At 45.3% G+C, this 27,427-nt stretch overlaps 1 protein-coding gene across 1 annotated transcript in view; it reads left to right on the top strand.

Annotated features, from left to right (window-relative positions):
• LOC123386232 overlaps positions 1 to 27,427 on the top strand; it is a 33,365-nt gene that overhangs the window by 2,351 nt on the left and 3,587 nt on the right. Inside the window, exons 4-5 of the mRNA XM_045060651.1 lie at positions 14,230 to 14,310; positions 26,771 to 26,942. Of these exons, the coding sequence (XP_044916586.1) occupies positions 14,230 to 14,310; positions 26,771 to 26,942 (253 nt within the window). The remainder of the gene's footprint in view (positions 1 to 14,229; positions 14,311 to 26,770; positions 26,943 to 27,427) is intronic.

Below are 27,427 nucleotides of genomic sequence, written 5' to 3'. Positions count from 1 at the left end.
AGAGACAGAGCATGAACGGGGGAGGGTCAGAGAGAGAGGGAGACACAGAATCTGAAACAGGCTCCAGGCTCTGAGCGGTCAGCACAGAGCCTGACGCGGGGCTCAAACTCATGGACCGCGAGATCATGACCTGAGCCAAAGTCGGACGCTCAACCGACTGAGCCACCCAGGCGCCCCTTTTGGTGGCTCTTAATAAGAGTGCCTGTGGACAGTTGTGTCTCTGTCTTCACCTGCCACTACAAAGCCAAAATTATCCCATATTGGGATATTATAGAAGTTTCCCAACCAGTCATCCAACCTCTAGTCTCACCTTTCCCATCATTAGTAAATTACCAGCCATCCTCAAAAATCTTAACAAAATATTCCTCCCTTGCTCAAAAACCTTCAGCAGCTAATGAATGAAATCTAACTCCTTTACTTGGCATTTAAAGCTCTACAACATGAGCTCAACCCTGTTCTCCATCTGACGCTCCAAACAAATTACTCTTCAGTTCATTCCTCAAACATGGGTCATGCCTTTCCATTTCCACGTCTTTATGAGGCTATTCCCTCCTCCAGTCATTTGCTATCTACATTCAGCTAACAAAATCCTACTCCCTCCAGGAATGATTGGAAAAAGGCACAAGGTGGCTTCTGGAGTACTGTACTATTCCATCTGGTTACCTAACCAGAGCGTTGGTTATGTAACTAGTGTGTTCCATTTGTGAAAATTCAGTTAGCCTGTAGTCTTTACGAGATGTACGCTTTTAAGTGTGTGTGCTATACTTTAATAAAAAGGTTTTTTAAAGCATACATCTGTTCTAAGTGCCCTCCTCTATCATAGAGCCTTCTCTGATCACTCCACTGAAAGTGATCTCTCCATCCTCCAACGGGTTAAATTGGGTCTCCTATGATACTAACAGATATGTTCTGAACAAGCATTTCGCTACTAGACTCCAAATTCCTTAAAACTAGGGGATAACTGATATATGTTTGAATCCCTTTTGATACTTAGCACGTAGTGGTAAGTGCTCAATAAATATCTCTGAATGGATTGATGCATTCTTTTAGAGTGCATAACGGTTGTTTGTTCCAAGTATTCATGGACAGGATTGGCAACCCCCTGTTTATGAGTAGGAGTAGTGGCTATCTCCTGTAGCATCCAAGTTCTCATGGCCCTGGTAACTGGCTTCTTCTCTGTTGTTACTGGATAAAGCAAAGGAAACAGACAGAGCCACAAGCCCAGCCTGCATCAGTTTCCAAAAATGTTGGGCAAGTTATTTTTATGAACTGTCTGTATGATGTCCCCACGGTGTCTGTGTCCAGTGGCCTTTATGGATTTTTCCAGGCTAGAAACTTGATAGCTGATGTCTGCTTATTCCCATTTGAGAACAGCTAAGTAAATAGCAGTGGCTTGAATATGGAGTGAGGCTTTTTATATTGATCTGGAAGCCCCCTACATGAAGTAAAGTCACTATTATTAGCACTCGGCCAGACAGGTTTGGTTTTGTTCACTATCATCACTATGGTTTATTTTTATCTTCCCTTCAGAGCAAAAGGCACTTGTCAAACGTGGATGGATTTTTATTTGTTACCATACCGAATCTGTATGAAAGCTTTTGTTTTGCTTATGTGTTACAATTTATGAAGCCAGGAAGGGAAATGATGTTTAGAAAAGCATTTTAATGTAAAGGCTCTCAAATAATACCAACGGGCAAAGTTAGTCTCCTTACCACCTCTATCGCTTGACCCCTGTTGTCAAGGAGCTTGTGTTCTAGACCGGGGAACAAAGCTAACATGTATAGCTCAGCTGGCAAACAACTACTCACTGAACTGCAGAGTAGGATCGTGGATGTGGGTGGTATTCAGGGAAGGCAAAAAGCAGGAGATAAGTGTGGATGAAGGGATGGTATCCAAGAGTGGACGGAGCTTCGGTGAGTGCCCACAGGTGACAAGGAACACCAGGGAGGAAGAGGATGCCGAGGGGACCAGCCAGAGTAGGTACAGAGAGCACAGTTGGGAGATGCCTACTGATAACAATCTGACGACAGTGGCAACAAGCCGACGAAGACCATTCCTTAGGAACGTAAAGAACTGACACACAAAATCAAGTGTACACATAAAAAGATCCCTTTTGAAACAGGAAAATCTTCCAGACAAACTCCGGTTATGAACTTCGTGTCCAATGACTTCCCTCCTCACTTTTAGAGCTTCCTGCCACTCCGGGTAGCCCAGGGAACCCAGCCAACAAAGCCCCGTCAAAATTCCTTGGAGGGAACCATGGTCTCCCGGCTCAGATGCCAGGGCATAGCTGCCAGAGGCACGTGTGGCCACGGGGTCATGAAGAAGGGCACCCCCAGCCACGACTCCTACAGCAGCCCCAGGAATGTGAGACCTGAGGCAGTTCTCACAGCCTCTTCTCTTGCCACATTCAAAACTAAAACACGTTGCATGAGAGGGCTTTTAAAAAATGAATAATAGGTCATCTTTGGCCCTAATTTAAAAACCATCTGCATCTCTAGTAAGCTCTCCGATGACCCCATTCTGGAAAATCTAGAGTAAGAAGAAGAAAAGTGGGAAGAAAGGGTGGCTTCTGCTCCCTAGAACCATAGGCACTTGTGTGAGTTTTCTTAGTTACTCAGCTCAAAAACTCGTAGGGATGTCAGTTCCCTCTTACAGAACCTTCTCTAATTTCTCCCATGGAGAAATTATCACTCTGCTATAGCGATCGTTAAGTCTGCTAGCTATCTCCCAAAGAGGCCTGCTTTCCGTCTATCTCTCTGTCCTCCGTGGCATTTACAGACTGCCTTTCACCTACAACACACCAAATGTGCCATGGGTTTCACTATTGAAAAAGGGAGCAAAAGAGCAGGGAGGGGCATGGTCAGCAACTTCCTTGGCATAATTGAGCTTACACCTAAAAAAAGCAGTTGATCTACTCAGTTATTTCTTTGAATCCAGGTTTAATGTTGAAAGAAAGAAAGAAAAAAAGAAAGAAAGAAAGAAAGAAAGAAAGAAAGAGAACAACACATTTCATTTGGTGAAAAATAACTTCTGTTATCAAGTCTTGATTATACAAAGCTCTAGAAATACCAATGGCTTCGCTTTAATGAGATCAATGGCCCTAGGTACACATGGTTCAAAGGCAGAAGCTCTTGATTGCCTCTTTTAAAAATAGTCTTCCTTGTCCTGGAGCCCAGATAAACATAAAGCATTTGGTTCAGGGATCAGTAACTGTCTGACTCCACAGTAAACTTTCCTGGACCTTGGGGTTTTCTTATCTTGGCTAGGATACCAGGATATGCACAAACAGTGAGCCAAAGACTCCCAAGATTCCAGCACTCCTGAATAAGTAGATAAAGAAAGCTTCTTGCTTTTGAGTTGAAAATATGGCCGATAAAGACTATCTCCATAGAATTTAAATGAAATTTTTACTTTTTCTCCTGATAATTTTTGCCTTCCGGATCTTCAGGGGAATTTTTAAATTCTGGCAAGGTATCAGTAAATACTCTGGATTGAATAACTAAATTACTGATAAATTATGTGACTGGTACACTCCATGCCAATCTCTGCTAATGAAAAAACATTGCAGATAAAATAACTCAAGGTAAATCTCATATTCAAATGCACTTGGTAAGTGGCCCAAGCTTTATGATGCACGTTTAACAATGATCTTACAATTACTTAAATTAAAATTACTACTGACCTGAGGCACCTGGGTGGTTAGTCGGTTGAGCATTGAACCCTCGACTTCGGCTTAGGTCATGATCCCAGGGTTGTGGGGAGCCTGCTTAAGAGTCTATCTCTCCCTCTGCCCCTCCCCCACTTGTGTCCTATGTGCCCTCTCGTTCTCTCTCTCAAAAAAAAAAAAAAAAAAAAAGGACTATAGTGATTTAAATTATCCCAAAAGAAAGGCTATAGGCACCATACTGGATAGGTAGATGTTCTAACAAAGTTGTATGTAAACACAGCTTATTACATATATTATATTTCATATTACATAAGACTGCGTATTATTTTTTTTTTAGTTTTTTTTTTTTACATTTATTTATTTTTGAGGAACAGAGTGAGACAAAGCCTGAGCGGGGGAGGGGCAGAGAGAGAAGGAGACACAGAATCCGAAGCAGGCTCCAGGCTCTGAGCAAGCGGTCAGCGCAAAGCCCAATGTGGGGCTCGAACCCGCAAACCGTGAGATCATGACCTGAGCTGAAGTCGGAGGCTTAACCAACTGAGCCACCCAGGTGCCCCTATTTTATATATTTTTAATGTACCATTTGGAATTTTCATAAAATATCTTTACAATTTCATACATCTTTATGTAAGTCCTGATTTTTATATAAAAATTATATCGATATAAGTGTAGATAAAACATGTATTTTAAAAAATTTAATCTTAAAAATGAGTTCCTAGGGCACCTGGGTGGCCCAGGCAGTTAAGCATCTGACTCTTGATTTAGGCTGAGGTCATGATCTCACAGTTGCCGAGATTGAGCCCCTAGTCAGGCTCTGGGCTGACAGCAAAGAGCCGGCTTGGGATTCTCTCTCTCCCTCTCTTTCTGCCCCTCCCCTGTTCCTGCTGGCTCTCTCTCTCTCTTAAATAAATAAGTAGAACTTTTAAAAATGAGTTCCTTGCACAATATTATACAGGATTTATAGATGGATGGATGTATGGATGTATGGATGAATTTGGTTACCAAAAGCCTCAGACTTCTGCTTTTTGGAAAAGAATAGTTGATTAAAAATTTTTCCTGCATGCCCCTTCTTCAAAACGACTTGCATCAATGTTTAAATTAGCATAAAAATTAAAATATAATTTACACCAAATTGGTGATATTTAATTACAATGCTGATTTGAGAGAAATTTTTTAATTAAAATATGATTCTTAAATACTGCAACTTTATTCCACTTTGCATATAAGCCATTAGGGCTGTTTTAAAAGCATACATTATTCAGAGACATTTGTCCACTATTCCACCCTCATAGATAAGCCACATATATATTCTTTATATCATCTGTATCAGTTTAGTACAAGCATCAAGAGATATTCAATAATAATTGATCACTGTATGCTTTTCCTATGGCTATTTTATGAATGCTGTTGCCACAAGCAAATATTCAAAATAACTAATAAATTAAAATACCAATACATCCTGGACTTCAAAAGAGTTACGTTTTAATTTTGCCATGCTAAGTAGAAGCAAGTATGTATTATGCTCTGTAAACTTCAAAACCGTCCCTAACCCAAACAACAATAAAGAACAGCTCCTTTGAACCTTCGAGGGGCGTGGCCCGTGAATCTCCCGAAGATCAAGGCACAGCATTTTAAAGCTAAGCTAAAAGGCGTGTTTCTTCCACTACTGAGACGCAGAGCTCTGAAAGAATAATAAACTCTCACGATCCAACGTCTTAGCTCATAACTCTGAAGTGACACTCATCAAGTCGACAAATGCCAATACGCCTGAAAACCTTACCACCCAGAGGGCTGGGCTCCCACGAAGCAAGTAAACCCTAACTGAGTAACCTTGGGGAATTCCCAAATATGAATCACAGCAAATCACCCAACAACGATAAAGGTTGCTCCCACTCCGACATGAACACATATAGCCAGAAAGCCCCCGTTCGCGAGCACACGATCCAAGGCAACACTATCCAGCCTGTGGCAGAATGTCAACACGTCTGCATGCTTTTGTCTAAGCGACACTTCTCTCCAGAAAGGAGTTGAAGTGACTTACAGCAAATGTCATTGCCATGCTTCCCATAACAAAAGTAGGAAATGAGCCTGAGGAAGGGAGAATTTGTGTGCGCTGTTGGAACAAAGATTACTGCTGTCCTTGAGTCTGAAATGTGGTTTTCAGCTTCCTAAGAGCCAGGGCAAAACAAAACTGGGAACAATCAGTGACAGCTTGAACAGTGGAAAAGGAAAAGGTGAAGCAAGTTCTCAATGGAGGTAAAGTTTTCCCGATGCTGCCTTCCAAAAGAAATTCCTCGTGTGGGTGTGGCTTTCTACGTGGGGCAGGGAACAGTATAGCAGCCGGTCTCGGTCTCCTCAACGATACCAACTATTGTATTTAGAAATACCTTTGTCGGGCGTCCAGAACGTTCATTCATTCACACAGCGGTTGTTGGTTAGTCACAGGTGATGTGTGAGGCAACGCTAGGGACACAGCAGGGGCCAAAATAGTCAAACGATCCACTGGGTCTCATGAGCTGGATTCTAGCAAGGCTGGCGGGAAGGAGACAAAACAGATGAGTGGACAAGATAAATGCAGACGGTAGATATGAGGAAAATACAAAAAGTAACATGCTGGAGAGTAAGCTCCCGTAGATTGGGTGCTCAGGGAAGTGCTTTGGGGAGAAGTGACTGAACTAAGGTCTGAATGACAGAAAGGAGGCTGCCACGTTTAGATGTGAAAGTAGAACACTCCAGGCAGAGGAAAGAGCAAACGCCAAAGTACAAAGGGGCGGTCCAGCTTGGCAGTGTCGCAGGAGCGTATGGAAGGCCAGTGTGGCTGAAGCACAATGGGAGAAAAATATGAGCCAGATGAGTTTGGAGAGGCAGCCTGGGGCCAACACAAGTAGGGACTGTAGGCCAAAGGGAGGATTTGGGATGGTTTTCTAATGGAAAGCTAATGAAGATTTCCTGATAGGAAGCTAATTAAGCAGGGGATGATGGGGTCTTATTTATATCCTGAAAAAAATCTTCCTGCTTCTAGGGAAAGAATTGATCAGAAGTGACTAGGAGGGAAAGCAGGAGGGCATGAACAGGATTGGGATACAGTCTAGAAATAGAAGTGACTTCCTAGTAGACTGGATCTGGAGAGGGAAACCTGAGGCAACGAGGTGGATGGAGATACCACTTACTGAGTGGGGATGACATTGGGAACTATGTTTTGAAGGGAAAGCCAGGGGTTCTATTTTGGTCATGCTGGTCGGAGCTGCCCACTGGGGAGCCAAGGGAGGAGGTATTAAGTAGGCGGCTTAAATAGCTAGAGTGAAACTCCTTGGGGAGGGGGTGAGAGACACAGCCTTGGGAATCCTGGGCAAATGCATAGAGCTTAAGGCCATGGGACCAGATGAGATCTATCATGGGAGAAAAAGGCCAAGGGCCAAGAGGAGAAGGTCCCGCGTAGGAGACAGACAGGGATGGCCAGAGGGCAGGCAAAAAACCAGAGTGTGGTGCTCCAGCAATCAAGGGAGGGTGGTTTTTCAAAGGCAGAATACTGCAGAGAGATGGACGAGCATGAAGACAGTTGAGTGACCATTGGGTTTGGCATTATGGATGCCGCTAATGACAAAACAGCTCCCGGCGGGAAAGAGAAGCCTGAGTAAACTGGGTTCAAGAGAGAATAGAAGGCAATGAGGTAGAGGCTATGACCAGTGCGGTGTGAAGGAGAGCAGAGAAGGGGATAGTAGCTGGAAAGTGGCAAGGGAACCACAAAAGTCTTTGTTTTTTTAAGAACTACCAACACTTTTTTGTAGGCTGGGAGAATGAACCAGTCAAGGAGGAAGACTGAAGAAGGACTGAAGAAGGGGGACACAGATGGGAGTTAAGCTCTTGAGAAGGTAAAAAAAAAAAAAAGGGGGGGGGTGTGATCCTTTAGATAGGAGCTTGGACATGCCATCTGCAATAACACGAGTGAAGACAAAAAATACAGGTATAGACGCACAAAAGTCGCTATATTTGTGGAAGGAAAAGAAGAAGGTCTTTACTGTTGTCATTGCTTCTGTTTTCCTGCGAATCATGACCATCAGTTAAAAGGAAGATGGGCAATGAGGACACAGGGCGTTTGGATGTTTCAGGAGAACAAGAAGGTACGAAGTAGCCAACATTTCTCAGTCTTACAACTCTGAAATATCAACCTGACCTGACTGATCTACGAAATCCGCCTTGTTACTCTGAGTGTATGAAGATAATTTCTCCACTGATCTCTTCCTACCTGCAAAGCAATCCGCTTAGATAGGGACACCCAATATCTCAACTACCAGGCGGCAAACATTGGTTTATTCGTGTTCCTAAGCTATAAAGGGATGGGTCAAAGTATCTGTTCACCAAAGCATTCCATTTCACCCTTTTGTGTGTGCGCTTCTTACAGCTCAATACCTGCCACTATTACTACACAATAAGTAAAAGTTTGTGAGATGTTGCCATGTGCCCAGCACCGTGCCGAGTCCTTTACATGTTATTTTTTTAATACTCCCCGCAAGTAAATGAGCAGTATGTACCATTACTCCAGTTTTAAGAATGATGATGCGGAAGCTGACATAGGCTAAATCACATCAATATTAGAGAAGGGGCGGGACAGAGAGTCAGCAATTATTAATCATGCTATGTAGTTATAAATGGAGTTGTGTAAACAAACGTAAAACCGAAGCCTAATCAGGGATTCCCACTTGTAAAGAATTTGCTCATAGAGAAAAAACAAAAACAACAAGACAAAAAACACACAACAAACGATAAAGTCAAAACTTAAATAAAATGACCTGTAAGTGATTTGCTATAGAAAATTAAAATACTTCAGAGAAAAAGACCAAAACTGGAAAATGGGAATTTAGAAACCCCTGTTGACAAAACTAGGTCTGTTGAAAAAGAAATTCAACCCCTGCTATACTGGTAAAATGTCTGATAGCTGACTTTTTTGGTGGTGGTCAGCTGGTGGGGGTGGGGGGAGGTTTGTAGTAACTGTCAACTTCCAACTCTCACCATGGAGAGACAGCAATGTGACATCAACCGGCTCAAAAAAAAAAAAAAAATCCTTTGAAATTTACCAGTCGGCTCTTGTGAGGTCACCCCAGCACACCACGGGAGGCAGTTAGAATGAATCCTTCTGGAACCACCAGAACTCATGTTCCCTCCGGCAGGTCTAGCAAGATCTCAGACTGTCAGCTGTCCGAGATTATAGCCCCCCCACCCCAGGAGCCAAGTCAATGAAATAAAAAGAGAACTCCAGCCCCGAATTATGCTGAGTCTAATGTATTTTTGATACTAGGGTTAGGAAAAGTATAACAGACCAGCTTGCTTTAGTCTTTGCATTTTGCTGATACTTCCTCTTTTTTCCAAAATATGGAAAAGATGAAGTGAAGAAGATATAATCACATCTAGAGATTCAGAGTAGTCATTTCCTGGGTAACTCCGGGTCTATGTCCTCAAGCAGGAGTCATGGCTTCTTCCAGCAAGTGCCCAGAAGTCAGTGTTGATTTATTGGATAATGTAAGTGACTGAGTTTTCTGAATGAAAACAATTCAGGCACAGATTTAGCTTAATGCCATTTTAAACAAACGATTCGTTGACCTTCTGGTTTCAGGTTTAAGAATATGAATACTCATGGGGCACCTGGGTGGCTCAGTCAGTTGAGCTTCCGACTTCTGCTCAGGTCACGATCTCACAGTTCATGGGCTCACGCCCCGCTTCGGGCTCTGTGCTGACAGCTCAGAGCCTGCTTCAGATTCTGTGTCTCCCTCTCTCTCTGCCCCTTCCCCATTCATGCTGTCTCTCTCTGTCTCTCAAAAATGAATAAACGTTAAAAAAAATTTTTTTTAAAGAATATGAATACTCACAAAAGCGGTGCATTTATAAAGTCATGGGTGATTGTCGTGTGAACTTTCAGAATTACGTATTTGTAGTTTCATCTCTGAGTCAAGTCGGAACAAGTTTGGTGGAGAGTGCTAGGTTGAAAAACCACTCTGAGGTAGACTCAAGCTTTCAGACATGTTCCCTAAGGGTTGTTTTTTCAATTGTTTGCTCTTTGTTTTTAATATTAATGCTCCTGACATCATAAAAGCACTGCATTCTAAATAAAAAATCAAAACATTCAAGAGCCCAGTCAATGCTGTCCAAAACTGAGATTCTAGATAAATATCTCAAGCAACTAGTGGTGTAAACAGCATCATTAAAAACAAGGAGAATCAGGGGCGCCTGGGTGGCTCAGTCGGTTAAGCGTCCGACTTCGGCTCAGGTCATGATCTCGCCGTCCGTGAGTTCAAGCCCCGCGTCGGGCTCTGTGCTGACAGCTCAGAGCCTGGAGCCTGTTTCAGATTCTGTGTCTCCCTCTCTCTGACCCTCCCCCGTTCATGTTCTGTCTCTCTCTGTCTCAAAAATAAATAAACGTTAAAAAAAAATTAAAAAAAAAAAAAAACAAGGAGAATCAAGCAACAGGAGAGCTAGTGATTAAGAACATTCATTTGTTCACTCATTGAATATTTACTGGGTGCTTCTTAAGTGCCAGGCATAGTTCAGACTCCCTGAGACTGATCGTTCTTCCTAAAGAACAAAGATCCAGATGTGAAAAGCACTAGGGTGGCTGCAACAGAATGGAAAAAAAGGGCAACAGATAGAGATAGCCTGAGGGACGGAAATCCAGATCCTGTAGTGCCTGGTAGGATATTGTGAGGGCTTAAGGCTTTTCTGGGAGGGACATGGGAAACCATATCATGGTTTTGCAGTAATCCAGGCAAGAGGCAATGGTGAGCAGACCAGGGTAGTAGCAGTAGAGAAGTGGTCAGATTCTGGATATATTTGAAGGTTGAGCCAATTAAAATTCCTGATAGATTGATATGAAACGCAGTCAGTTATGAATCTGAGCACTTGGAAGTTATCTACTGAGATGGGGAAGGCTGTGGACGGAGTAGGTTGTCGGAGGCAGGGTGGGATAGGGCAGACCAGGGGTTCGGTGTTAGACATGTTCCCTATGAGGTGTCCATTACATATCCAAGTGGAGATGACAAGTGGGAGGCTGGATGTATAAATCTGGAGCCCAGGACAGAGGTCTGGGATGGAGAGATAAACTTGGCTGTGGTCAGCATATAGTTGGCATGAGACGATATGAGGTCACCAAAGGAAGAAATACAGCTACAGAAAAGAGGGCCAAGGACACTCTAGGACATTCCAATATGAACGGGTTGGGAGAAGATAAGGAACAAAGGAGATAGATATGGAAAAGTGACATCCGGTGAAGAAGGAGAAAAACCAAGAGTGTGGGGTCCTGCAAACCAAAAGAAGGAAGTGTGTCTAGGAGGAGGGCATGATCAGCTGTGTCAATGTCGTTAACCAGTTGCACCATTAGAGACTGAAAAGTACCACTGGGTAATCTGAAAACTGGAGAGACTAACAGGAAGTTGCCAAATAAATTTTGATGTACGCAGCTCCATGCACACACTCCAAACTTGGCACTTTTATTATGCTGTTCACATGTTTCTCTCCACATGTTTCTTGTTCAAGAAACAACTTTGTGAGTTTCTTGAAGATAGGGACTTTGTCTTATTCAACTTTGTATGCCTTAGCCTAATCCAATGTATCAGTTTACTGTTGCTGACCACAAATTTATGACCACAAATTTAGTGGCTTAAAACAACGCAGCTCTGGGGCGCCTCAGTTGATTAAGTGTCCAACTCTTGATCTCAGCTCAGGTCATGGGTTCTCAACCCACGGTTCGTGGGTTTGAGTCCCTCATCAGGCTCCGCACTGTCAGTATGGGGCTACTTGGGGTTCTCTCTCTCTCTCTCCCTCTATCTCTATCTCCCTACCCCAATCACATGCTCTCTGTCTCTGTCTGTCTGTCTCTCTCTCCCAAAATGAATAAATAAACTTAAAAAAAAGTCCCAGTTCTGTAAATTAGAGGCCAGACACAGGTCTCACTGGGCTAAAATCAAGGTGTCCATGGAGTGTTCACTTCTGGTTTTTCCAGCTTCTAGAAGCTGCCCTTATTCCATGGTTGGTGGCCCCTTCCTCCATCTTCAAAGCCACATCTCCCTCTCACTCTGAAATCAACTGGGAGACACTCTCTGATTTTAAGGAGGCATATAATTACATTTCTCCACCCCCCAATTATCCAGGGTAACATCTCCGTCTCAAGGTTCTGAACTGAATCACGTCTGCAAAGACCCTTTTGCTTCGTAAGATAGCATATTCACAGGCTTCTGAGGATTAAGACAGGGCCATCCCTGGAGGTCATTACTCTGCCTATCATATCAAGTGACTGACACATAGATAAGCAGGCATTTGGAATACAAAGCTTCTACAGTTTTCCTTTTGACATTTATCACACTGCATCAAAGGCCTAAATTCCTCAAAAGACTGCACTCCCTCCAAGAGCGGATATATTACACCTTCGTTCTTTACTGTAGTCCCAACACTTAACACAGGTCAAGAAATAGGCGCTTAATTAATATTTGTCGAATGAATAAGTGAGCAAACCTATTCTTTCCCGTCAGCTGCTAGAGGGGAAATCTCTTCTCTGAGTTTAGCAGATAATGTCTGAACCTTTCAAGAGAAATAGGGCTCCTTCTTTAGGAACAGGTTTTTGCCTTCCTTGTCCTCTCTTACGTCTGATCTAACAGGCCATGCGTGGTCTAGCTCGGCATAGACAACTTCTCTACATAAGATGGAAGTGTCCCAAGACAGACTTTTCTACACCTTGCTTTTTCATTTTGATGAGGGCAATCTTTCCGACAGCTGCTTAGGATGCCATTATTAAACAGAAGTGCAAGAACTTAGGACACCTTTATAAATAGGGCGCTAAGGTGGTAACTCGAATGTGGTAGGATTTCAGGCATCGGAGGCAGAGAGAAGGTGACCCGTCCTGTGTGGAAAGGACACAGAAAGAACCGGAGTGGGGGGGGGGGGCGCGGAACAGGGTGCAGCCGGAAGCCCAGATGTGGGTCGCAGGCAGATCTTAAAGAATGTTAACATAGAGAAGGCTGCAACAACCAGAAGGCAGCCAAGAAACCTGGATGCAAGGAGAGGGAAGGCCAAGGGAGCCGAAAGAGTGGGCACTGAGGGCTCTTCACAACCCATCGCCACCCACTCAGTCAGGTGCATCTTCCTCTGCCCCCTAAGTGTCTCCACCCCTTGGAGCAGGTGCGGGTCCTGTCCGCACCCCCACCCCTCGGCGAGCGAGCACATTCCTCTGCTCACATCCTCCTGCTTCCCGGGATGCATCGGAAACCATGGAGCACACCCTCCTGCCTGGGCTGTCACCTACCCAGGTTTCCGGGTTCCCCTCGCCCGACTGGTATTCCTGCCACGTCTCTGAACTTCCTTCAGTCATTCTCTGGATCCACGTTCGTATCAGTTTCCCAGGATTGCTGTAACAAGTACCACAAGCTTCGTGGCTGAACACAACCGAGACGTACGGTCTCACGGTTCTGGAGGCTGGAAGTTCAAAAGCAAGGGGTCCGCAGAGCCATGCTCCTTCTGCAACCTGTAAGGGGGACTCCTTCCTTGTCTCTTCCAGCTTCTGGTGTTTGTTGGCAGTCCTTGGCTCATGGCTACGTCACTCCGATCTCTGCTTTCCTTATCACACGGCTATCTCCCTGTGGGCCTCTCTACCTTGTCTTTTTTTCTGAGCGTCTCCTCCTCTTGTCAGGAGACCGGTCATATCAGATAAAGGGCCCACCTGCTCCAGCTTGACCGCATCTTAATTAAACTAACTATATTTGCAGTGACCTTATTTCCAAACACGGTCACGTTCATAAGCATGTGAACCCCCTGGTTCAGGAGTAGGATCTACTGCATCCTACAGTGGGGATGCAGTTCAACTTAGAACATCCTCCTAGAAAACCACGGTCTACAGAGACCCCCTCAGAATGCACAAGATAATCCTTTGGAGAAAGAGAAGAAAATATTAAAATTCTATTTAATTTATTTTTTTAAAAGGCAATAGGCCTTCTTAATGTTTACTGGGTTACCGATACTGGTGATTTCCCCCATGTTCTATTTGTCAGCGTCCCGTGTCCTGCCCTATGAGTCCTGGGGGCATAGCAGAGGGAATAGCAGACACTCCCAAGTAAAGAAGGGGTTGATGGAAGGACCCCTGCGTCTTGTGTGAGTTCAGCGTATCCTTGCATATTGCAATTTACGTGAGTCAGGATAACATCCAGGTGACCACTTTTATAAAAACAACATGTTTATACGGCAGAATCTTTACAATGCTTGGTACTGAGATAAAGCACGACCAGGGAATTACTCTAAAATGCAATCGAAAGACGAGGTTCTACTTTATTTTACAAAATTAAAGATTTTCCAATTCTGCTCACCTTTTCTGTCCTGTGATGACTAGTAAGTAGCATGCTGCCTAGCAAATATCGTTGGGGAAGGAAATGAACGTCTGGGAGCCACAACTAGAAAACCATCGTAAAGCTAGGCGTTGCATGGAGGGGATGGACTAAATGGGCGATGGGCGTTAAGGAGGGCACTTGTTGGGATGAGCACTGGGTGTTATACGGAAGTGATGAATCACCGAATTCTATTCCTAGGTCTTCTGTGGAAGCATGCACCGGAAAATATCCACCCGCTGGCAAAGAGATGGATGGGCACAGGCGTCAAGTGGGAAACAGGTAGTCTCCAAAAAGGATCTTTAACTTCATGCTTGGCCCCACACCATCTGGGGTTTTCAAACTATATTAATTGCATGACCAGGCACCTTGAAGCCAAGAAAGTGGCATTAAAATTGTTTTTAAGGGTGCCTGCGTGGTTCAGTCGATTGGGCGTCTGACTTCGGCTCGGGTCATGATCTCACGGTTCTTGGGTTGGCACCCGCGTCGGGCTCTGTGCTGGCAGCTCGGAGCCTGCAGCCTGCTGCGGATTCTGCGTCTCCCTCTCTCTCTGCGCCTCCCCTGCTTGCCCTCTGTGTCTCTCTCTCAAAAACAAACATTAAAAAAATATTTTTAAAAAAATATTTTTAATCTACTCTACACTCCTGGCAGAAGCAAACTAAAGCAAAGTAAAACCAACTTGGAGGGACACAACCTCAACCTAGGTTGGATATGATTCTTTTCAATACAGTTTTTTTTCATGAGTAAAGTAGTTGCCTGGTTAAAAACTAGTTGAGTTGTGGGAGTCCAGGTTAGAGGTTCTGGCACATGGGTGGGAGTGGGGTGGAAACTAGGAGGTGGATTGAAAGATTTTAGAGGATCTCAGTAGCCTTGAGGACTGATATGAGTGTTTGGCGGTGGGGGGGGGGGGTGCTGGTGAGAATGGAAGCATAAGAATGACTTCCTGGTTTTTAACTTGCACCCCTGGGTGAAAGAATGTTGTCTTATGCTAAGAGGGCAAGCAGGAGTGGAAGCAGCTTTGTGGGGTAAGAAAGTTCGTTCAGCTCAGGACACGTTGAGCTAGAATTGCCTATTCCGGCCTGGAGCGGAAGATAAAAACTCAGACAGATGTTGTCAGCAGATATAAATGGTAATCTGAGCCACAGGAATGGATAGGAAGGGCCAGGAAGTACAGCTTTTAGAGGATGCATGGAGAAACAGAGGCCAACCAAGAGAGGTAGAAGGAAAGTCAGCAAACTCTCGGGTCACAGAGGCCAAATATCAGTAAATATTAAATACAAGCAATATTGACCAAGGTCAATAGCCACTTGCCTTCTGTCATCCCCACACAGGGCACAGCTTGTCGAAACACTCAGAACACTTCTGAGCCACACCTCTGCCCAATTTTCACTCATGAGAGAGCAAATAAACCCGACGCACCCGACGCAGCAAGGCTGTGTTTGCACCGTTGATCGCAATTATTTGGGACATTTATTTGTTCTTCTTTTTTGGTATTTCAAAGTTGCAGTTAACGTGCAGAGCAAAAGTGATGATTACAGCAGTGAATCTTCCACACCAGCAAATGGTCAACCCATTGATATGAGAACCACGGGTTTGCCTAAATGATGGCGGAAGGTCTATATAATGACGTTTCCTCCAAATGAGGCTGCCCAGGATCCAGTGACTCAGAGGCCCTGTGTGCTGATCTCCCTATCAACAGTCTGTGTGCGTTGCACATGTGTTGGCAACTGACTGAGTTCGGACATTAGGCTAGCAAATTTGGGGTCACGGGACTTGTGGCCACATCTTGGCCTATTCCCTCAATATTTGCCCATTGTTGAACACTTTTCTCAAATTGGGATTCCAACACACATCTTTCCTTGGCCATTTCAGCCTGTGGATGTTTCTCCTTCCTACAACCTTCTATCACATTTTGTCATTCACCTGGTTCTTCGTAGCATTTGATTTGAGATTCCCTTCATCCTTGATCTTACTTCTCTGAGTTATTTGTTGTCATTTGGAAGGCTAGCGAAGGCCTTGACAACTTTTACTCATTCCCCTGGAAGCTCAGATGTACCTACATCCTTGGCATAGTTGTTACTAATAACTTATCACTACTTACATAATTGTAATTAAAACAGAGATATTTATAATCATATATAAGCATAATTATGGCATGCTCAGAGTTTTAAAGTCAAAGGTCTTCCTACCCAGGACTGTTTTGTGTTGTGTTGTGTTGTGTTGTGTTGTTTCTGAAGCAATTCATTAATTATTGAGGAATAGAGGTGAGGAGATCATAGAATAGGCTAAGACCATGTCTAGGCTAGGTACCATACAAATGATTTACTTCTTTCATACATTTGAACGTTAAAAAAAAGGACTGAATCAAAGAATCATATATTATAGAATGATAATGTGCCAGTCATCGATTTGTCACATCTCATCTGCAAATCTACCCTTCATTGCCCAGCATGTGGTACTGGGGTGGGAGCCTGAAAATATTTCTCTTCACCCAATGATGGCATGATGTTACGCTTTGTCAGTAGAGGGTTCTGGAAGGACACCGCAAGAGAGCGGTAGAAAGGGACTTCTCTTTCTGGTTCTGACATGCTTTCTTCTTTCTCGTGTGCCTTTCCTGCGGCAGGGGGCCAGGGGATGGGGCACACGCACCTCAAGCAAGTTTCCGTGCAACCCTCAATGGCAGCTTCTGTGGGCTTCCACAAGCTCCTTAGTGGGCTTCCCAGCAAGACCCACAGCACTCCCAAGGGCAGTTTCTCAACAAATTTCTCTAGTGCCTCAGTGGATGACTCCTTGCCTGCCTGCCCAGCCCGGTAACACCTCAAAGAATTTCTGTGCCATTCACTGGATTACAGCTACACGGTCCTCACAACAGCCTTGGGGATAGGGACTCTCCAACTTGTTCCTTCCTTGGATACTCTGTCTCAGCCTGAGGGCAAGCCTGAGGCCGCGCCCTCTAGGTGCTATTCTAATACTCTGCAGAGTTCACTTCACCCCCCCCCCCCCCAGTAACTAGTTCTCTGTTATTAGTGAATGATTCCGTGTATTGAACTTCCCCTGTTCCAAGTACTGTGTGGTTTCTGTCTCCTAACTGGATCCCAAATCACACAGGTAGAAAGAAAGGGAATCGTTTTGTACAACCCCTTCACTTTATAGGTGATGAGATTGAGCCAGAAGTACAAGGAGGTGGACCAGAAAAATAAACGCCTGGCCCAAGTCACACAGCTAGGGAGCAGTAGCATCAGAGGTGGAGGTCACATGATGGTCAATGTAAGTCGTGACTTCACCATACTAACCTGGCACAATAGATGGGCGTTGAGTGAATGGATTAATGGATTAAGGCTCCCAGAGCAATGCTTTGTTAGGGAAACTTGACCAATAGCTTGACTTCAGTCCACAGATGGCCAGGGAATTTGGGGTGATTTCTTGAGGGCATTTGCCCCTCCAGATTCCCGAGCCTCAAACATCCTTGGCCAGAAGGCCTATCTGTGTATCTCAGTGCCCACCCACTGACTTTCCAGATCACCCAGGACGCCTAAATATTCACCAGATGGTGGGAGCTTCCCTGGCCGGGTCCCAACCTAATTGCTTTGTGGTATCCCAGGGAAGACAGCTCTCTGTTGTGGGTGAAAACTAATGACAGTGAAGAAAGCCCCTCCAGAACTTCCCCCATCTCCCACCCGTGCTCACGAAATCCCCACAATCCACAAAGCAATGGTTTGGGTTCTGTAATTAACAGTCTGTCTTTTCCAAGGATGGTTTTGGCATTGTGGGTGCCAATACACAGACTCTTTGAAGCACTGGCCTGGGCCCAGGAGTTGCTTCTGATTTCTAATTAGGGCATGTTTAGATAGCAAGAGAAGAAAGGCCAGTCTAGCATTGTGATTAGAATAAGAAGGCGGGTGGGTTAGCCTCAGGCAGACTTGTTTTAGACAAGTAATTCTGATAAGTTCAGTGAAAGGAAAGGGATTTTCAAGGTAGGAAGATAAAGTGGAAAGAACACTAGCTTTGAAGTCCACCTCCTAGAGGTCAAGTCCCAGCTATGCTAGGAATTGGTTTTATGAACCTGGGCAAGTCACTTTTCCATTGGAGCCTTAATAGTCTCACCCATGGAAGGTTGACCTACATGATTTCTGGATCCCAGCAATAACATTCTAAGAGATTATAGGATTCAGGGGTTCCTGGAAGGAAATAGGAAAATGCCTCTCCTCTTCATCCACTGCTCCTTGCAAGAAATTGACTCCTGTGTGTTTCCGAGGAAGAGTTATTCTTTTGAAAAATGAGTTTCACTTTGTACCTGTCTAGGAAGAAATAACCCAAAGTACTTTTTGTATGCATTAATTCATTCAGTTCTTCTCTGAGCACCTTCCAGGGCTGAAGGAGGCTCTCAGAGCCTTAATTCACTAATTCATTAATGCATTCGTGGAGACATTTGCCATGTCTTTATAACTATACTGTCAGATCTCAAGACTAAGAAGTGGATCTTATACTTTGTATCTCCCAGAGTCAAGTTCAGTGTCCTGCGTGTGGTTAGTGCTCAGTTGATGATCTTTAATTGATGGGTCTATTAGCATTGTGGATGTACAAAAGCATGTAAGGGGAAGTTCTTGTCCTCGGGAAGGATTCAGTCTAACTGTGGGATATAGTCCAGCCTGAAGAGTTGAGTGACCAGGCAAGCAGTGTCCCTTGACGTATGATTCTTTGTATATAAATGAAATAGGCCAACGGCTCCCAAACTGTGGACCTTGGTTCCCTTGTAATCTATGGGTTATATTAAGCATCACAAATCCTTATATCTGTAAGATGACTCAGACACAACTCAGAAGGTACATATACTTATTTTATAAATATATATTGTGACTGCCAAATGCATAGCCACTTAAAAACAATTTCATGCTGTCTGTCCTTTGGTCTTCATGAATTTTTAAAATAGGTGCTCAAAGAACACTTATTGTCATGTGAGTGTGTAAACATTTTTTGAAATTAAAAAGGAGAGATTGTCATACCCAAATAGGATTGTTTAAACCACTGGCATAGACAGCCAAAATTTAGAAGACAACCTGAATTCTTTAGCGTGGCAGTTGGGAGCAGGGAGGGGCCGGTGTCAAAAGATTTTTTTTTTCCCTAAAAGAGATGGGATTTGAATCTAGCCTTGAATAATGATTAAGGGTTTTTTTTTACATTTTTTTTTTTACATTTTTTTTTCAACGTTTATTTATTTTTGGGACAGAGAGAGACAGAGCATGAACAGGGGAGGGGCAGAGAGAGAGGGAGACACAGAATCGGAAACAGGCTCCAGGCTCTGAGCCATCAGCCCAGAGCCCGACACGGGGCTCGAACTCACGGACCGCGAGATCGTGACCTGGCTGAAGTCGGACGCTTAACCGACTGCGCCACCCAGGCGCCCCTTTTTTGACATTTTTTAATGTTTATTTATTTTTGAGAGAGAGAGACAGAGCATGAGGGAGGGGTGGCAGAGAGAGAAGGAGACACAGAATCCGAAGCAGGCTCCAGGCTCTGAGCTGTCAGCACAGAACCCGTCGCAGGGCTCAAACTCACAGAACAGACTGCGAGATCATGACCTGAACCGAAGTTCGACGCTTAACCAACAGAGCCACCCAGGGGCCCCAATGATGATTAAGTTAATAACAGCAAGATCATATCTAAGGTTAAGTCTTAGATATCAATGTCCCAATGTATGTGGAAAGGGAAGGGCCACAAGACTCATACCTACATGCTTTAATTCTCCCCGCGATAGGGCATTATTCTTCAAGAGCAGGTGCACAGATAAACTGGAACACAGGTAGATCCACACCTCCCATTAGTTAACTTACTTTAAGAGCATCCAGAAAATTAGCAAAGACCTGAGAAACCATTCACCCTCGTAATGAATACCAGTCAGAAAACCCTGAAACTTACATTATTAGAATTTTTTAAAGTGCACCTTCTAAGCACTGTAGACAACTGTGCAACATCAGCCACCCCCAAAACTTAGGAAGAAAGCATACGTATACAAGGAATCATGTAAACAAGGATTGTGCTGAAGTACAGTGAATCGGAGAAATACAGTGAAAGACCGGAGAATCTTTAAGATCTCTTCCTTTCGGGCATGTTTCAGCCTTTTAGATAGAGGTTATGGTGGGCAGGGCACAGCCACCTGTCTCCAGGGAAGCTGGCTGCTGCCACTACTCAGCCCTCCGTTCTAGGAGAGAAGGACAAGGGAGTCGCCCAGGGAGATGAGCAGAGGAAAAGCAGATGGTGGGTTCCCAAGTTAATCTGGAAAAAGTCCCCATCGGTTCTCCTTCCTATAGTCGTTTTGTAAAAGTTGTTTCTCTGCAAGAGGTGACACTTCATTCTTTCCCTTCCCGACCTTTCCCTTTGGGCTAAAATTTGCCAGTGAATCTGATTTCTTTCTTTGAACTTGGTTCGCTCACTTCGAAGTGCTGCCTCTTCACCCCTCCGCACTGCTGGGAGATCGTGTAAGATGATCCAGCTCTTTCGGAAAGTATTTTGGCATGAAAGATCACAAGGCTTCAAAATATTCGTAGCTTTTTATCTTATAATCCCACTTCTAGAAACTGATCCTAAGGAAGCAATTCTAAATGTCATTAAAGATTCAGGCATAGCGATGTTCATCATCAAGTTGTATAATTCACAATTGCAAAAAATCAGAGGCAACCTCCGAATAGGGGAATAGTGAAGTAAGCCATAGTTCACTGAAACCATAAAATCCTGTGTTAGCAAATGGTCTTTAAAAGTTTGAAGCAAAAACCTGAAGACTGCTTATTTTGCAGAATGGAAGGTGAAGAAATGCGGCACGAAACCGATGGCGTCGTAGGATTTCAATTCTGTAGACCAAAAAAAAAAAAAAAAAAAAAAAAAAAAAGAATTGAAAAACTTGTATGCTTATCAGAATAAAAAAATGACTCAAACATCAAGAAACAAGACTGGACAAAATATTAACAAGGAAACCGCTTAGTGATGGAAATAGAAATGTTATTTATTTTCTTTTTCATATTTTTCTGTATTTTCTAAATTACGTATTACTTCTATAAGCTAAGGAAAAAAGAAACTTAAGAAAGCCCACAGTGCAGGAGACCCCAGCAGGAAGACTACGGTGGGGCTCCCACACCAACTCACCACCCCCACGGTGGCCCCACGCTCATTAGCAGCTCAGTGGCCTGAGCCCGGGGGTGGAAAGTGCTGTCCCCTGCTCGTCACTAAATTTAGACTACAGGTGGCAGGAAGGACACAGGAGGAAGGATAAAGATCCAAGGGGGTGGCTGGTTAGCAATTCTCAGGAACCTAAATCCGGGTTGCGCTGGTGAGTGGAAACACCACGTTCAAACATCACAGCCAGTCACTGCCACACTTCCTCCTGAGGTGTGCAGGCGGGCTCACTTGTCCCCACAAGCATCACCAGCAAAAATCAGTCGAGAGAAGGTGACAACTGGACAGGTGACCCCACTAGAGACTTAGGAACGTCTCTGACACCTCCCTGGGCTGCTCCAAAAGCTGGCTGACTCTACCTGCTGGGAGGTCAGATTCCAGTAGATTCCAGGCTAGACAAAACCCCGGGGAACACCTATGAGTTCTTCCCTCCAGTTCAAACATCTGGCATCGAGGTGAAGCGTGAGGGCTGTGGATTGAGCTCTATTTGTCTTCCAGCTCTTCCACCAACTGGCCGGGGGACCGTGGACAAGCTTGCTTGATCTGTGCCTCAGTTTCCCCATTAGCTTTGAGCATAGGACCTGGTATATAGTCGATGCTTGGTAAAAGGTGTTGACTGAATGACAAGGAGTAAGATAGGGTCGGCCTCGCCAAGCAGGCCCGGGGAAGGGTCACAGGGGCTTCTCCCCTTTGTTTGTATTTTTAATTTTTATTTCTGAGAGAGGCAGAGAGAGAGAGCAGGGGAGGGACAGAGACAGAAGGAGACACACAATCCGAAGCAGCCTCTGAGCCATCAGCACAGAGCCCGACACGAGGCTCGAACTCATGAACTGAGAGATCATGACCTGAGTTGAAGTCGGATGCCCAACCAACGGAGCCACCCAGGGGCCCTGGGGCTTCTCCCCTTTGGAAAGAGACATACAGTATGGTGTTGCCTGCCATACTACACCCATACCCCACCTATGACAGGTGAATTCCCTTCTGCCCGTGTAGGCACTTTTCTGGCTTTCCTCTTGGTGGACAGGCCCAAATTGACAATCCGGTCCACAGTTAGGGATCACTCAGTCTCGTCTCCAGTGTCGCCAGCTCAGTTTCATCCAGGATCTGTTCAAACGCTTGTTAAAGAAATAGGGACGAAGTGAAGCTGGAAACATAGAAAAGACCCAGTCCTCATCCTCACCAAAGCTCCTGGTTCAGCCAGGGGCAAGGGAGCTAACTGTGGCTCAACATGCTACGTGTAAAGGGGAAGCCTGAATCCAGGGCTCCCTGGGGGCCCCAGGTCTGGGGTTGGGGAGGCTGTCGGGATGGATGAGGCAAGTCTTCACCTATGCACTGATGCTACAGGAGTAACGGCTAGCCTGACGATCGCATGAGAGCTAAAGGGAGAGGAATGGGGGTGCCTCTGCAGAGGACTGGGGGAGCTGCTCCTTCTGAGAAAGGGAGGATCTGTCTGCTCTGGGGACAGAGTAAAGAGACGCAGGGGCAGAGACAGACAGGAGTCACTAAATGCGGGCAGGAGAGTGTGTGCGACGGGGGGAAGAGGGGCTGGAGCACCTGCCCAGGAGGCCAGTATGGGAGTTTCGGAGCTCACGGTGCACAGATGTTGCTTGTAAATCAAGACAGGGCTGAGGTTGGCCTCGGAGCTGTCATAGGATTAAACAGAGACATGCCGCGAGAGAGATCTTAGGTGCAGGGAGCAGAGGGCATCTCTGGGGAAGAAGCCCAGGACTCAAGAATTCGCAGGGAGAGTTTTGTTGGCTCAGGCAGAGAGGTGGTCAAGAGCTCGACTGGCGGGGAGCATGCGCGGTGGAGGGTTTGGGTTGGCGGGGCGGTGGGAACTGCTTTTCTCCATCGGTCTCACAATCTCGATTTCCTTTAGCATTGTTCCATCTTAGTCTCAACCATGATGTTATTATATTATCCGTAAAAATGTGGAAAAGCCCCCCACCCCCGTTTCCCACCACCCCTACCCTACTATACTGCCTCTGGTCACACACTGCGGGGTCGAGGCTTAAGCCAAGTATAACCGGCCCACAAAGATGCAGGGGGCCCCAGGGGACCTTAACCATTAAAGGAAAAATAACAGCACTGATCAAGGCGTTCCCAAGGGGCCAGCCAAGAGATGCCGAAGCCCACGCAGACTTCTCCAAGGGTAGAGTGGGGTGGGAGAGCTTCCCTTGAGGGGGCCTGAGGGGAAAGATAAACAGAAAGGAAAAGCAGCATTCAGAGGAGAGGAGGAGAGAGGAGAGGCCACCCCCAAATGTGGCAAGAACGTCTGAGTGGCCTGCAGGATGGGACCGTTCACTGAGACCTCTCAGTCATACTGAATCTCTCCATGTCCCCCAAACCCACACAGTCTGTGGTACCGTAGTGGTTCCCTTTCAACCACTAAAGTAGAGGTCGGGCCACATGAAGAGCCAGCTGCAGTGACCGGGCCACACTGGGCGACACTGGGAATTCAAGCAGAGGAGGGCACATGTAGTTGGCTTAATGCCTGGCTGGGCTTTGTGGATGCAGGGGCTGGCGTGCCCGTGTGTGTGTGCGCCCGTGTGTGTGCGTGTGTGTGTGTGTGTGTGTGTGTGTGTGTGCATGCGTGTGTAAAATGGAGCTTGCCCGCCAGCAGATCGGGCCCACCAGCAGCAACTGCCCCGGCAGTTGGGGATTAGGGGGCTTCCTGCGAGGCCAGTGTAGCTAATTTAAGTCATCTGTCTGCTGAAACTTAGTTAAAATGAAGTTTTAGTAGGATTCTTCCTGTGGGCTCTGTGGTTAAACAGAAATTCCTTTGAAATGATGTCTGAAGAGTGAGTCAAAACAAGGCCGAAAGCTAGGGATGAGTAACTCCAGGCCGGAGCCTGAGCTGGGTGGAGAGGATATTTACGAGGAGCACACAGGCCAGAGCGGCTTCGAGATGCTCTCCAGCTCTGGACCCAGGGCGTGGCCTCTGCTCCCTCCCCAGCCCACCGCTGTTCCTGGTCCTACAGAATTCTGGGGGTGGGGCCGAACCTCAGTAATCACAGTCAAGCCCCTCTCTTTGCCAAAAAAAAAAAAAAAAGGGTTTCTTTCATTGCTTTGTCTTTCTAAAAAGCACCTTTGCTCATTATAGAAAATTAGACAATACAGACAAGCAAGAGGAAAACAGTATGGTCAAATACCCGTAATCTCACTTACTTTAAACAACCACTGGCAAAAGCATGATAGATCATTAAAATAGCCCTCTAGGTAAAGCGCATAAATTCTTAAGGCTTTTTCTGGATACATTCCCAGAAGTCAAATTTGGATTCTACAATCTGGATAATACCTTACACTATTAGCACCATATTAGATCATTAGAAGACCCTCCTAGATAAAAATATATATTGGTGTTATTATATATAGTATAATGCAGAATAGAATATATGCTTCATATAAGATGTATAATAAATGTTATGCTATGTATAATAAGTTATATGTAATATATATTTCATATACACATACAGATGTACCTTTTTTAAATAGAAATGAATTCATCCTATATAAATCATTTTTTGGTGATATTTTCCCACTTTACCTAATATTTTCTACTCTGTAGATATGTTTCTTAACATCATTTTAATGCCTGTGTATAATCCTACTACCTAAACTACTAACCTTATTTAACCAGTCCCCTGCTGCTGGACACTTAGGTTATTCCAACTTTTTCTCTATTAATAGCAGTGCTGTAATGAACATTCATGCCGCTAAATATTTGCATTAATTCTCAATGCTTTTTTGGGGGGGGTGGGATACATTCCCAGACATCAAATTGCTCACAGCTTCTCGATTTTCATAGGCTAGGAAAATGAAACCCAGAGATTGGCCTAAGGAACTAGAAGAATAATAAAAGGCAGTAGGACAGGGTTATGGACGGCCCACGAACAAGAGCCCAGGCCTGCTGGTTCCAGATGCAGCACTCTTCGCGCTATACAAGATGAGGAAGGAACTCCAGATTCCTCGGACAGTTGGCAACATCAGCTGGGAGAATGGAGGCCACAATAGTGATACAATGTCTTGTAAAACCAGGGGCTCTTAATTCAAAGTCACTTATGGGAGTCACTCGCTTTCTAGAGCCTCAGGTCCGGCTACTCTTGACATGTGTGTGGTGTGCATCAGACCTTGGCAGTATTTACCTACCTTCAGCTTTGACACTCCACTCTCTACCTTCTTTCTTTCCAGCTGGCCACAGGTGAATTGGGACATGTGTCTTTCAATTCTACAGGAATTTCCTGGCCCATTATTATGCGATACCTACTTCTCACTTAACATCTCTGGCCTGACAGTATTTGGAGAACAATCCTAAGGCCTCAGAACAGAAACACAGATCGTCCTGTTTATTGGAAAGTAGGGCAAAGTTCCTGCCACCCATGGCTCCCCCACCACACGTTAGTAATACAACATAAACTGAACCACCCAGCGGCTGAATCTGTGAAGTAGCAATCTTCCTCCAAGGAAGAAGATGGCTGGGTGGAGAAGAGGTCCTGGGGCAGGCAACAGCTTTCTAGAGGACTGCAAATGGGGGTGTGGAGGAAAGGAGAGGTTATGCAGTGAAGTCAAAAGAACGTTGGCCTTTGAGTGAGGCTACTGGGATCCAGTGCTTCCCATGTGCTGTGTGGCTTCAAGGAAGTTGCTTTCTACCCTGGTCTCGTTTATTCATCAGTTAGCCAGGGCACCAGACCAGTTCAGCCTTACTGTTCCTTTCTGCTTTAGCTGCTCTGCCGTTTTCCTCACTCGTTTGGGACATTGGTTCAGCAGCATACTTCAGAGCATTCCTTTTTTGCGACTTTTGACAGTCTTTTTGTGTTTTCTGAATCTTATAGATGAATCACCAGTCATTGATCCTATGTTGATGCCGTGGAAAAAAGTCTAATGCCAGTGGTGTTCTAACGCCAGTGTCAAAGCCCTGGAGGTATCCTTCCCATAGCAACAAGATCTTTTTTAATAACTGACCACACCCTTTGTTCAAAGCCTAGCACAAGGGCTCCGGGAGCTAGAATGTCCACCTCACATGTACCTCAATGCTTTCTTTCTGCCTCCTTCCTACAAAGCTTTTGGGTCACCAGAGTTGGTAGAGTCTATCTGTCACGCCAGCCTGATCAAGCGGTAGTGCCTTCCTCAAGGGTTTTACTACACAGGACTCTAACCTTCCATCGTCAACCAGAAAGACCGCCATGTCTGCCACACAGAGGAATGGGGGCAGGCCGTGACGTCACCATTTCTCACTCTCCCTGACCTACATACACCATGAGAATGTGGATACTTCTCCAGTCCCAGCTTTCCAAAAGGTTCCTATGCTCCAGGGTTCATGGTAAAGAAAAGCCGCTCTCTCGAGGAAGATGAGCTTGGAGAGGAGGTGACACATGTTGTCCAAGCAATATCTCATCCCAAACCTTCTAGCAGCACGGCGTCTCCTACCTCTACCATTCCTCCAATGGCTTCCAATGGCTCCTCCTCCAAGCCTTCTTCAACGTTCATTTTGAATTTCTCTTGAATCACATTTTGTTTTGAGGAGGTGGGGGGGGGGCAGTCACAGTGAAATTGGCTCTGGGCCTCTGTTTTCCAGCAGGAGGACGCTGGCTGGATTCTCTATGGGCTGGGAGTTGGAACTTCAAAAAGAATTCACCATCTTCTGGCAACAGAAGATGTAGAAGCCAGGACCTGGAGGACATGTTTGATGTTTTCCCCTCATTCTTTCTTCGTGGACGCAAAGTACAGCGAGTTTACAGTGGCGATGAGTAAGTAAGGTATCAAGTGGAAAACCCCAGAAGGGTTTTTAAAACAGGCTTCCTAGAGCTGAGGAGAGCATACAGCTCTATTCATGACCGTGTGACCTTCTGGACAAGCCGAGATCTGGAATGGGAAACCGGAGCTCCGCCTCCAGCCTTGTCCCTCACGGGGAGAGTCACTTCCCCCTCTCTGGGCCTCAGTTTCCTGATCCGTTACCCGCCCTGCCCACCTCAAAGGGTTTGGGGGAAGAGGTGATGAGAGAAAGGATGTGAACGGGCTTTGAAAAGAAGGCTCAAGAGCTGTGTAAATGGAAGGGGTGACTGTTTGTTTTCACAAGTGGAGTTGTCTCTTTGCCATTGCCACTGGAGAGGCTGTTCGGGCCGTAAGTATTTGACCTCTGAGCTTTGCTCAGACTGGAGCAGCTGTGGGTGGCAGGAATGCAGGGAGGGAGGAAATATCAGAGTTAGCCAGCATGGGCCTCAGTCTCAGAGTT

Source organism: Felis catus, chromosome B3, assembly GCF_018350175.1.
Source record: "Felis catus isolate Fca126 chromosome B3, F.catus_Fca126_mat1.0, whole genome shotgun sequence".
NCBI lineage: Eukaryota > Metazoa > Chordata > Mammalia > Carnivora > Felidae > Felis > Felis catus.
The sequence above is the reverse complement of the archived record's forward strand: the minus strand, read 5'-3'. Positions and strand labels throughout refer to the sequence as shown.